This window comes from Geotrypetes seraphini, chromosome 15 (genome assembly GCF_902459505.1).
Source record: "Geotrypetes seraphini chromosome 15, aGeoSer1.1, whole genome shotgun sequence".
Classification (NCBI taxonomy): Eukaryota; Metazoa; Chordata; class Amphibia; order Gymnophiona; family Dermophiidae; genus Geotrypetes; species Geotrypetes seraphini.
In genome coordinates this window covers 3,269,603-3,283,025 of record NC_047098.1, presented here as the reverse complement: position 1 = coordinate 3,283,025, position 13,423 = coordinate 3,269,603, and the positions used below count along the sequence as shown (strand labels likewise).

The window sequence follows — 13,423 nt, the reverse complement described above, 5'->3', positions numbered from 1 at the left end:
AAGACACACACGTAGCTCTTCGTCAACAGCTCTCAGTCTCTCTCTGTATTTGGTTTTTATAGCATACAAAAATAGACAAATATACCCTCCATCCTTTTTATTAAACCACAATAGCAGTTTTTAGCGCAGGGAGCTGCGCTGAATGCCCAGCGCTGCTCTTGATGCTCATAGGCTCCCTGCGCTAAAAACCACTATTGCGGTTTAGTAAAAGGTGACCATATTGTAAAATATAGACAGCAGATATAAATTCAGAACTGTGCATAGTAAGTGAAGGGAAGTTTTCATCTCTGGGAATTTACCCAGTTAACTATTAAGTTATTTGGGCAAATTCCTTTGAAAACTGTGGTAATACTGCCTCCACTTTGCTAAATTTAAAATAAAATCATTTTTCCTACCTTGTCTGGTGATTTCTGGTTGCACTTTCTTCTTCTGACTGTGCATCCAATCTTTCTTCCCTTCTATCAGCCTGTATGCTTTCTCTCCTCCACACCTCATTCCCTCCCCCAACTTTTTCTTCCTCTCTCCCTGACCTTTCTTTCTTTTTTTCTGTTTCTCTTCTTTCCTTCTGTTTCCCTGCCTGCCCCCTTTCTTTCTTTCTCCCTGCCGTTCCCCAAGCCACTGCCGCTGCCATCGGGGAACAGGACCCACCAATGGATAATAGGCCCCAAAGCCGACGCCGACGCATGCTCTCCCTGATGTCAATTCTGCAATCGGAGAGGAAGTTCCGCCCAGCCAGGCAGCGATTGGCTGGCCCAAACTTCCTCTCCGACTGCAGAATTGACGTCGGGGAGAAGAAGACTTATCGGCTCGATAGATTAGATCGCCAAGACAAAGTGAGTCCTGGGTGATCGACTCACTTTGCCTTGGCGAGCTACTGGCGCCCCTGCCTCGGGCCCCCTGTCAGCTCCGGGCCCCTGAATGCAGGACTGGTAGTACTGCCCTGATGGCGGCCCTGCGGCACACCAGGCAACATCTCGCGGCACACTAGTGTGCCGCGGAACAGCGGTTGAAAAACACTGGTCTAGCATGACTCAAGAAAAAAAAGTAGCAGGTAAGAGATAATGTCTCCTTGTTGCTGTATCAAATTGTATCGGGCAATATCAAGGACTTTGATAAATTCTCAATGTCACTGATTTATGTCAGATGTTGCAGGTTCCTGGAAAGACAATGTAGTAATCCTTTATATTCCTTTCCCAGGAAGCGATGCAGTGCGTGGAGGAGTTGAATGCACAAAACCTACTGCACATTTTTGTAAGAACAGGGGTGGAATCAACTTTGGAAAGGAGCCAAATCACCAGGGATCATATGGGCCAATTGCTGTATCAGCTGGTGCAATCGGGGAAACTTGGCAAGCAGGACTTCTTCAAGGGGTTAGTGTTACTGAACACACATACATATTCTCATGCATGTAAATGTTTTCTCCTTAAGCTTTCACTGTGGCCTATGGAGCCCTCTTCCAGTAGGTTACAGAGAAGAGGCAGAATGTTGGGAGAAGGTCTTGGAGGTAAAATGGGCCAGATAAGGAGTAATGCAGAGGAAGGAAGGATGAGGTGGAAGAAGAGAGATTTAGGATATGGGAAGAAAAACTGGTAGGAAGGGGAGAGCAAAGGAAAAGCAAACACACAAGGAGCAAAAAGAAAAGCTTCATTACATTTTCTTCTGCACATCAGGGCTTTAGTCATGCCACCTTTTTTTGTATTCAGTCCATGTTTTCTGTCTCCTAATCTTCCATATTCGGAGTGTCTTTTGTCCTTTCTTGCACATCACATCTGCTCAATAGGCTTTTTTCCCCTCTTTCAGTTTTTTGTTGATCATTCTCTCAACCAGCTAAACTCTTCCTGAGCCTGCATAACATTTCTGCCTCTTAAGTGATAGCTAATGAGTTGGTTGGACAAAATCAAACCAATTAGAGGAGTAGAATTAAAAAATCTATGAACTTTCAGATAACTCCAAAGTAATCTGATTCAATCTTTTGAATATTGTCCTACTAACAGTTAAACCTTCCCTTCAAGTAATCGTCGTATCTGCATATGCGTCAGGATCGGGGCAGATCTCCTCTATGGCAGTAGATCTTAGGTTATAAACTGTTTCCTGCATGGCCTGGAGAGATGGGTTTTGATATGCTTTCTAAGATCAAACCTAAAGGGCACAATAATGACAAATTCAATCAATTCTCTGACAACTGAGTGATCTTCTATAGGGATCAAAAGAAATAAAATGCTGTGTGGACTTCATATGATATATTTGTATGTAATTACTTAGATTTAGCCAGCAGAGTTTCATAATGTAAGCAATTTTAGTCAGATATTGGGAAGGTACATGTGTATATTAATTTTAAAAATACCCATGCATTGTAAATATTCCGCTAAAGTGCCAAACACCATTATTTTCAAATGTCTGAGTATACACATAATTTTAGCTGCACAACAGTCCATTGCTCAAAACAACGTACTTGAGTACTCTGTGTTAGCAAATTGTAGATGGTCTGCACGTGCTTAAGAGCAGCGACCTTTTTTTTTTTTTTTTTAACTTTACTTTTGTTTCTTTTTTTTTCTTCGCGAGCCTGTGGTTTTAACCCGGTTTAAAACCACGGGCTCGTAGTGCGGGGAAGGGCAGGAGCGATTCGGGGTGAGAGCGGGGCGGCAGGAAAGATTCGGGGCAGGTAAGAGAAGAACAACTATTCCAGCACTGGAGGGGGTTTGCGTTGCATTCAGTCCATGTAGAAAGTGGCTGGAGTTAAGTAGGCAAGCTGATTCGCCGAGAAAGCCCGGTTTGTCCAGTTCTGAAATTTGCTAGCGGGACAGGAGATGAGTCTTTGGGGGAGCAAAGTTTGGGTTGCAGTCCGGCAGCAGAGCCACTGGTCTGGGGGGAATTGCAAGGATTATCTGGGGTAGTAGCAGTCTCGGCCAGCGACCAGATTTTAGGCTTCTGAGTTGTGGCCAAATTATTTTCTGTTGCTGAGGGGGAGCTGGGAGATATGCTGTTCATTTTGATGTGTTCACTATTAAGTGGTATAATTTTTAGTTCTGTAGAAAGTTCACATTTATCCCCATCTATAACTCGGCTTTCATTCACCATAGAAGAATGGGAGATTTGGGGCAGGCAGGAGAGAGCAGGAGATTGGGGTTGAGAGCAGAGAAGCAGGGCAGTCGGAAAGGACCTCAGCGACTGGACCTCAGCAGTCGCTTATTTTTGGATCGGCCAGCCCAGTCGGTGTTGCTTTTTTATTTTAATGAATCGTTCCTGCCTGCATTTGACGGAGGATGATCAGGACAGAGGTTAGTGAATCGGGTCGGAGGGAAATTGGGTCATAAAGGGGTCGGAAGTTGATTGGTGGGCTTAGTGAATCTAGCCCCTAGTAGAACTCATTTCTCTTGGCTTTCAAGGTTTTCTTCATTTTGTTATATGGTTTAAATATGTTTGCTTCTTTCTTTCCCATTTTTTGCTTATCTGGGTGGTTTATTTAGTATGGAAAGTAATTGTTTATTGAAAGCTTCGATACTGCTACTAATGACTGGGAAGTCAATTCAGAGCAATTTACATGAGCTTGTATAAAGGTGTTACAATACCGAGATAGCATTTTCTGGGAAGATTTTCCATAATTATCAATGCATGAGCTTCTAGAATTATTTACCTGTAATGATCATTCACTGCAGTGCAAAGAACCACACTGCCATCCTGCCTCCCTCTTTTGACTTCCACTGTCAGGCAGCAGGACTGGCATTATGGGAAATGTAACCTCATTTTATACACTGCCAGGCCCATAGGACTAAAGGAAATAAATACAGTTTCACAAACATAATACAAATGTATTACAAATTCAATTCATAAACAGTTTATAAAACACAAATGAATACAGTATATTTATAATGTGAAAGGCACTTTAAAATTGTTAATGAATTATGAGTAATGAAGGAAGATAGTTTTCTTTTTCGGTTACCATTTTCACAGGAGGTTGGTGTCCCAGACCTAGGAGCAGGGCTTAGAGGGTCCATAAGAATTGCCGCCGGTGAGCCAGACCAGTGGTCCATTGTGCCCAGCAGTCCGCTCACGCGGCAGCCCTCTGGTCAAAGATCAGTGCCCTTAGACTAGCCCTACCTGAGCACGTTCCGGTTCATCAGGAACTTGTCTAAGAGGAACTTGTTTTAAGAGGCCTAGTGTGCATTGCTCTCATTATTCTTTATTTGAAAGATTAAATAATATTAAAACTGTTTTGTTTTATTACAAAAAGTTACAGAGTTGTGTGAGCAATGGAATCCTTTACATTTGTCCTGGTGGGGAAGAGTACAAACTGTTAAAATGATGATTTTGCCTGTGGTTTGCTATCAATTGGGAATGATACCAGTGTTTTTTCAGGGGTCTTTCTATAAAAAATTAAATAGTATTCTGGTTAAATTTATTTGGCTGGGTAAAATTGCAAGAGTGGCTTTAGTGTCTTTGCAAAGACCAATTGAGGAGGGTGGGGTAAATTTTCCCAATTTTTATAGGTATCATCAGGCCTATATCATGCGCCAAGGTATGTATTGGGTCCTCCCAGAGCTTTTGGAACAATTACCAGAGTGGTTAAGGGTGGAGAGATCACTTATCTTTCCACTTAGGCTTGATCTTTTGCTTGGTATAAAAGTGCCTAGAATACGTAAGGACAATAGAGTATTAATGGATACTTGGAAAACATTAAGGTTTGTAGACAAATTAACTACTGATTCTATTTTAAAATCGAAACAACAGACTATTTGGGTAAACTCCAAGATACAAATAGGCGGGTTTAAGGTTGTCTAGAAAGATTGGATTAAAGCAGGTATAAGATCATTAACGGAAGTAATTGATAATAGTAAGATGCTTGAATTTTCACAATTGCAACATAAATATGGTCTGAATAAAAAACAAAGTTATAAGTGGTTGCAATTGAAGCAGGCTATTCAGGTGGGGTTCCCTGAATGGAAATCTTTAAATGATCATTACAGCTTAGAATTCTTATATTTCCAGGCAGATTTTCTGGGTCACCAGGCCGCAAAGTGGTATAAAATTATATCTAATTATTTGAATAAGAAGCCTAAAAATGGATTAAGAGATATTTGGAACATTGAGATTAAGCATCAGATTAATGCATCTCAATGGCCACGTATTTGGTCTTGGAGAATTAAAGGTACGATGTCAGCATCTATTAGGCAAACATGGTTCTTTTTGTTGCATAGAGCATTCTGGACCCCTACTAGATTACAAAAATTAGATTGCTCTAAGTCTAATAGATGCTGGCATTGTAAAATTGAAGTTGGAACTCTAGACCATCTTTTATTTTATTGTCCATATATTCAGGCATTTTGGATATCAATATGGGATCAAGTTAATATGTTGATGGAGAGTCATGTGGCTTTATCCTATGACACAGTGATTTTTGGAATGTGTATGAGGGCCAAATGCCAAATATCTACAGCAAACAATAAATTATTGTTGATTCTTACGGGAGTGGGAATTCAACAGATAACAACTAATTGGAAAGACTGTTCTAGATTGAATTGTAATTTTTGGTGGAACTCAGTTTGTCATATGTATAAGATGGAAAGATTTCTTGCGATACAGAGGGGGTATTTTAAAAGATTTCAAGATTATAACGAGTAAAGTTTATTCTTTTTCCTTAGGGGATAATATATAGAAATGGGATGGGATGGGAGGGATAGGGAGGGAAAAATATTGGAAAGATGTTGTTATGAAAAATAAGGAGATATATGTAATAGGATGGGATATTTATTGTTGTGCATTACTGGGTATAATAAAATGTTTAAAGTGTTTGAGGAAGAAGGATGGGGGGAGGGACAGATTTCATGTCAGATTAATTGTATTATCAAAAAGGGATGTATAATTATATATAAATTTGGAAGGAATATTTTATTGATATGGAAAAGGGTGGGAGGTGGGGGGGGGTAAATAAAAACATGTATAATAATATTGTTTAAGAATGCCAAGTGTGTTATGTAAATTATTTGTAATAATACTGTACACTTGTTGAAAGAAATAAAAAGGAATAAAGATTAAAAAAAAAAAAACTGTTTTGTTTACTTTTCTTCCAAAGGATTTTGGAAACATTGGAAATAGCAGATGATATGGCTATTGACGTTCCCCATATATGGTTGTATCTGGCTGAACTTGTAACCCCCATGTTAAAAGAAGGAGGAATCTCTATGAGAGAACTAATGACGTAAGAAACCTGGTTCCCTTTTCTGCTTTATAAATAGAGTAATATGTTGTAGGTATGCTGCAATGATTCTTCGGAGACAAGCAGGGGAGATGCAGGCACACTTGTTGGTGCTCTCCCATTGCAATAGGTACAGGTAAGCAACCTCATTTTCTCAAGTAGGTTTATAAGAGACAACCCCTTGTTTTGCTCTAAAGAATGCAGAATTGGAAGAATTTTGCCACTGGAAAGCATGTCTACATTGTCAAAGAAAGAGCTAGAAAGAGAACAATTAATTTACTGTTGATGTATTAAAATAAGAGCATATTAAATATATGATTTCAGACAGTAAAGACTGCTCTAAATGGTAATATTTTGGTAACTTTAACAGAAGGTGAATAATAGAACTTGCTTCAGAGTGCTTAGTGTTTTTACCTTGACTGACTTTCTATCAATGGCACTTGAGAACTGTTGTGGTCTTGAATATGTTGTTTTTCTGTCATTTTCTCTGTTATCTTATAGAGAATTAAGCAAACCTTTACTTCCTGTGGGAAGAGCTGGGATCTTGCTTTCTGAAATCTTGCACCTTCTATGCAAACAAATGGTGAGTTCCATGTTCCTGCTTTTTCAGGTGACAGGCTGTGCTTATTCCTATATCCAGAGAAACTACTGATTTGCAAAATGACATTTAAAGTGTCCAATGCAACATGTTAATCGACAGCAGGCTGTGAACTCGGAAGTGATTTCATGTTTAAAATTTAACACAGCTGCTTTACAGATCCTATAGATCAGGGTTCTTAACCCAGTCTTTGGGACACACCTAACCAGTCAGGTTTTCTGATACCTCAGTAAATATGCATGAAATAAATTTGTATACAGTGAAAGTAGGGCATGCAAATCTGTCTCATTCATATTCATTGTAGATATCCTGAAAACCTGACTGGCTAGATGTGTCCCAAAGACTGGGTTGAGAACCCCTGATCTATAAATTTAAACATGAATTAACCCCAGAGTTCACAGCCGAATCGTATTCAGATCCAGGTAGTGGCTAATCTAAGTCACAAATAACCAAGATAAATTTTGTTCCATGCACTTACTTTGGTTGCCTTTCTCCTCATTATTATCAGTGGTTCCCAAACCTACCCTGGTGGACCCCCCCAACCAGAATATCAACAGTATATTTGCATACGTGAGATTTGCTTGCACTGCTTCCATTGCATGCAAATTTACTGTATCTTATGCATATTCATCAAAGAGCAGTAGTAGTATAGCATTATTTTATTCTTCATTCTTTTCCAAATTCCTGGCATTCCATTTATTTTTTTGCCACCCCCAGACATTTCAATGTATTGTCCATCTTGTAGATACAGAGATGTTCTCTCCCCTCTTATTGATTCTAGGATCTGCTCCTTTATGGCATCTCAAAACCTAACCTCTGCACTTTGTCTCATTGAGAGTTTTCCTAACTGATATCTTTCATGATCTCATTTTCTTTCCTTTCCTAATTTATTCAAGTATTGGTGTGTCTGGCCCAGCAGATGGTGGCATATCCTCATTGCTATATATAAGGTTCCTTAGTGCATTTTGCTTCCTGACTCTATACCAGGGGTCCCCAAAGTCCCTCCTTGTGGGCCGAATCCAGTTGGGTTTTCAGGATTTCCCCAATGAATATGCATTGAAAGCAGTGCATGCACATAGATCTCATGCATATTCATTGGGGAAATCCTGAAAACCCGACTGGATTCGGCCCTCAAGGAGGGACTTTGGGGGGACCCCTGCTCTATACTATCTTGATCATATAGCGCACTGCATTGGTTATCATCCTTTCGCTAGATCTCCAAGAAATGTTAATGTTTGTTTTTCCTTTTAGTACTATATATTCTAGCTCTCCATTCTTTTTTTCTAATGATTTGATGGTACTGCAGAATTTAGGTTTCTCAGTATCCCAAAGCATTCATCATGTATGTTTTCTTTAAAAATTGAGATTCTTAGCACTGTAGAAATTAGTACTAGTTACAGCGCCCCTTTCCTTGACCCTTATTAAGTGAATACTTGTCTTTGTAGAGCCATAAAAAAGTGGGAGCCTTGTGGAGGGAGGCTGGCCTCAATTGGAAGAATTTTTTACCCGAAGAGGAAGATGAACGGAATTTCATCAAGGAGAAAGTGAGTGTGATCGCGTTTCCAGTCGACACACTGGCCAGAAGCTTCTGCCAGATGTTGCTTCCTGGGTGAGGTAGCTGCTGTAAATTCCATTATACTGTGGCTTTGTTAGTCACTGGTTATCAAAAGCTAATGCTACTTGCCTAACATCAGCACTTTTCTGATTCCAATGCCTATGAACATTAATGCATAATTCTCCATCAGGTTCAATAAATAAGAGTATCTGCTGCTGTTTCCCAAGGGAGTGCCATGGGCAGTAGAACATTCTTGTGGTCTGTTTACTGGTTTCTTGAAAGGATTTAATTTTGCTGCATTTTTCATATTGTTTGCTTTGGAACAGAGTCCATTGGCAAGTTTATCTCTGTGAATGTTTGACCAATTTTCAAAGAGAAAATACATGCATGTTTTCACTTTGATACTGTTTGCATCTACTTTTGTTTGGGTGGATTTTCTATGGCAGATAATATGTCTAGACTGAAATACAATCCATGCATCAGTAGCATAGCTAGAGAGCAGATTTTGGATGGCCCTAAGGGGGAATGAGGTAGGCACTAAATGTCCTTCCCCTACCAAGGTGCCCAGTATAAGTACCTTGAGTTGGTGTCCAAGCTCTGCCAGCTGAAGATCACCCCAAAGGCATCAAAAACTCCCCATATCTCAGCAGTTGGTAGCTGCTTCCCAAGCTGCTGCTGCCGGCACTACATCTCCATCTACAAAGGTCTAAATTGAGGCTTCCTGTGTCTATTAGCTGTACTTTATATTGATACTATAGTAACTTTAAAATAGCCCCTTAAATTCTAGCCTATGGAACTGTAACAGAGACAGTACATGCTAAGGAAAATTATGTATTAGTTGAAACAAACATGCACTTCTCGAGACACAAAAAATAAGTGTCACCTGTTATCTGCAAGTGATACAGAGCTTGGCTTATGACAAGGATCAAGAAGCTGGTTACCTCCCTCGGAAACAGTAGGCAGTGCTCAGGGTGTTCCAGCATTGATCAGTCAGTAGAAAGGATAACGATGAGTTAAGTTGTCAAAAGTCCTTTTTCTTGTTCCAGCAGGTGCTGCCTTTTCTATCATTCTGATATCAGCAATGTCTCAGATGGTCTAATAAGATCATAACAGTAATTACATGAATTGGTGCAGGAGGTAATGATGCTGGGGCCGCTTGATAACAGTGACCACAACATAATCTGATTTTATATCATCCCTGGAGTAAGTTTACACAGGAAGCACAATACAGTAACATTTAACTTGAGGAGACATAAGAAGAATGGTAAAAAAAGAAACTCAGAGAAGCAGCTACAAAGGTCAAAAATTTACATCAGGTTTGGATGTTATTCAAAAATACCATCCTGGAAGCCCAGACTAGATATATTCCATGCATTAAAGAAGGAGGAAGTAAGACCAAACGGCATGGTTAAGAGTGAGGTGAAGGAAGCTATTAGAGCCAAAAGAGAATCATTCAGAAAGTGGAAGAAGGAGCCGACTGAAAATTATTGTAAGCAGCACAAGGAATGGCAAGTCAAATACAAGGCACTAATAAGGAATGCAAAAAGAGACCTTGAAAAGAAGATTGCACTGGAAGCAAAAACGCACAGTAAAAACTTTTTTAAATATATTAAAAGCAAGAAGCTGGGAAAAGAATCAGTTGAACTACTAGTTGGCCGAGGGGTAAAAGGGGCTCTCAGGGAAGAGAAGGCCATAGCAGAGAGATTAAATGAATTCTTTGCTTTAGGTTCGCCGAGGAAGATATTGGAGAGATGCCAGAAATGGTATTCAATGCTGATGACCACAAACAAACTATATGGAACCAATTCCTGGACTTTCCAAGAGTTAAAATGGTGTAGCTTATTAATATGAAATCAAAATACAATAGTCACAATATAATAGTCTCAGTGTGATAAAAGCCAAACTTCGTAAAGAAATAGTCACTTGCTGCAATCAGATGACCAGACCCTACACGGGCCGTGTTTCTGCAGTATTTGCCTTCTTCAGGGGTCCTTGGATACTGCTATAAAAACCTTTGATGCAGCGACAGCTTCACAGAAAACATCTGTTAGAAAAGTGTTCTGCAGCTCAGGCACTGACAAAAAAGTCAAATGTCCCAAGTGGTCCTGACCTTTTCCTGAGCCAATATAAAATATCCCTTGTAGTTCAGCGGACTCCCCCCAACCCACCGCCGAACCCCCCCCCCAATAAAAAACAAAAAAACTCCTGGTGGTCCAGTGGCTTGGCCAGGCCCCCTAACTCGCAAGTCCTCTTCCCTTTCCAACTGTCGTCCCCCCAGCCTCCACACCTTTTCTGTTATAGCTACTCCCTCCTGCTTCCTCAAAATGGTGACACCCTGCCCCTACTGGGTGCATCCTGGGTTGCAGTATGAGGGTCCTAAGCACCATATAAGGAGTTTTTCTTAGTTCTGGAAGATCTGCTAGTAGGGGGGGAGGCTAAATGTTTACCTCCCAATTGCCTGCCACGAGCATCTCTTTTCAGCGCTTGGCCAGAAGCAGATATTTGCAGAGGAGTTCTCTGCTCTTCTCCAGGCCCATGTGATCAAGCCTGTCATATCAGGGCAGAAAGGGCAAAAATTCTATTCCAAGTACTTCCTCATCACCAAGAAAATGGGTAGGATCTCACCCCATCCTAGATCGCTGGGCACCTTGCTCCCCATGATTCAGGCAAACAATTGGCTACGCTTTCTAGACTTTGAAGGATGCATCTACCCACATCTACATACTTCCTAGTCATTGAAAGTATATCAGATTTATTGTATGGAAGTGCCACTTTCAATACAATGTTCTGCCATTTGGTCTCACATCTTCAGGGTATTTACTAAATGTCTTGCACTAGTTGCCCTCCTCAAACACTTATAGTCGTATTAAATCAGTACAAATCAATCCAATTCTCTCAGTGATGTTGCAGTATCATAACATTTCTTTAGGTTTATGCCTATGGGATGTCAGATTGATCCCACGAGCCTAGTAGCTCACTGGGGCTTTATATTCTTCATTAGTCCCAATTTGGACACATACTCATGTTGTTTCATCAAATAAATAATTAATAAATAACTTAGCTTTTAGCAGTTTACTACTTCTTTATTCTATTATGTTTTTCCAGCACTTCAACAACCAACGCGTTTCGTATCTCTTTATCAAGGCTGGGGCTATTTAATCTAACTACATCGTATGTCTTATGCTGCCGCATCCATAATCGTGTGGAGAACAAGCCCATCTCTGTGCAGCCTCTAGTTTGCTTCATCAAAGTTGGTGTTGATGAAGCCTCCTCTGGAACCTCCTATAGTTTTCTGGGATCTCAACGTTGTCCTCATCTAGCTGATGAAAACTCTTTTTGAGCCACTAAACTCCTGACCTTGGAAGGTCCTGTTTTTGGTAGTGGTCACTTCAGAGTGAGCAAGCTTCAGACCCTAGTAGCTGATCCCCCTTTATTTATATTAAATTTCATCCCAACAGGGTAATTCTCTGCAAGCATCCTAAGTTCCTTCCTAAAGTGGTGTCAGAATGCCATCTTAATCAGTCAGTTGTTCTCCCAGCCTTTTTCCCAAAACTGCATGCCTATCCTAAGTTTCCAAGTTTATTATGGGATTTACTAACATAACATTGGATTTCTAGACCACATAACCTTGAAATTCAATGCGGTTTACAAAAGTTAAATAACAACAAAGGAAAAAAACAATGGGGATCTAATCAACCAAATATTTTGAAAAAATATTAGTCTTCAATTGTTTTCTAAAATGTACATAGGAGTGACATGTAAATAACAGCTGTCGGAAACCCTTATCATAGAAAGCTGCCTAAAATGGAAGAGTATGATCATAGTATTTCTTGCTTTTACAACCCTTAACAGAGGGAAATACGAAAAGGGCATGAGATCTTCTACTGTTTCTTTGTGAAGCTACTAAAAATCTGTCAACCAAGTAAAGTGAGGCCAGGCCAAAAGCGATCTTAAAACACAAGCAACCCAATTTAAAGACTATACGAGCCTCCACAGGGAGCCAATGTAATTCATGGTAGAAAGGAGTTATATGATCAAACTTTTTCAGACCATAGATCAGTCTCACCACAGTATTTTGAGTAAGTCTCAGTCTGGCCTGCTTATCAAAGTAAAATGTCTAAGTGGCTCACAATCTAAAATTGAAGGGGGAGGATGTGGGGGGGGGGAGAGAACTACATTATTGAATAGGAAAGAGAAGAGGGGAGAGGGTAAGACATAGGGGTAGGCTTTACTTATTAACTGTCAGAGAGGTGGAAGCAAGTGAGCTACTGAATTGTAAGCATCAGAAAAGAGGTAAGTCTTGAGAGCAGATTTAAATTTAGGCAGGGAAGTCTCAAATCTGAGTGAGAGTGGTGAAAGTGCACTGCATACTTTATACTGCAAGCAAGCCCTAAGCCCATAGACAGTCCACCCAGCTTTTTGTTTCTTTTGAGCCAGCCTTCAGTGAACGCACTTGACTAATTGACTAGCAGATTGCAGCTCCTTCACTTAAGCCCAGGCTGGGCTGACCCTAGATGATCATGTCATGGCTCATAACATCAACATAGCATCGGGAGTGTGATTTTTTGCAGAGGATGATTAATTTCATTATGGACAATATGATGTATAAGGCAACTCTCATTTAGACTCATGTCTGGTGCTAGTCTCCTCTGAGAATTTGCCTGAGCCAGAGGTTCTCGTTATTCACGAAGGGCTCATACTGATGTCCATCATTCTAAAGTTTGTTCCCGCCCATTGAGTGATTTTTGCGTCAGACTTACCATTCAAGGAATTAAGTGTTTTAGCCAATCTTTCAGTGGTGCTTTTCATAACATCCGAACCATGAATGTGTTAGTAGATTTGCAAAGATGCACTGTGGTCTTCAGTTGAGACATTCACATCTCATTATTGCTTTGAGCAAAATACTTGACACAACAGACAGTCCTGCAGAATTTGTTTGGTATCTAGAATCCAACTCCACTCTCCTAGGAACCTTTATATTCAATTCCAGGCTGCACCTCCATAGCCAGTTTATATTAGTTTGAGGATATTTGGTTCAAACTAGGCTTGCCATTGTGAGAATTTTTACATTGAGCTT

General features: G+C 40.3%; 1 protein-coding gene across 8 annotated transcripts in view; it reads left to right on the top strand.

Annotated features, from left to right (window-relative positions):
* Positions 1-13,423, top strand: part of EIF4G3 (eukaryotic translation initiation factor 4 gamma 3) — a 298,034-nt gene that overhangs the window by 232,543 nt on the left and 52,068 nt on the right. For all 8 annotated transcript variants that reach the window (XM_033921697.1, XM_033921695.1, XM_033921696.1 and 5 more), the window contains 4 exons: positions 1,198-1,370; positions 6,071-6,196; positions 6,695-6,776; positions 8,237-8,335. In XM_033921697.1, the coding sequence (XP_033777588.1) occupies positions 1,198-1,370; positions 6,071-6,196; positions 6,695-6,776; positions 8,237-8,335 (480 nt within the window). The remainder of the gene's footprint in view (positions 1-1,197; positions 1,371-6,070; positions 6,197-6,694; positions 6,777-8,236; positions 8,336-13,423) is intronic.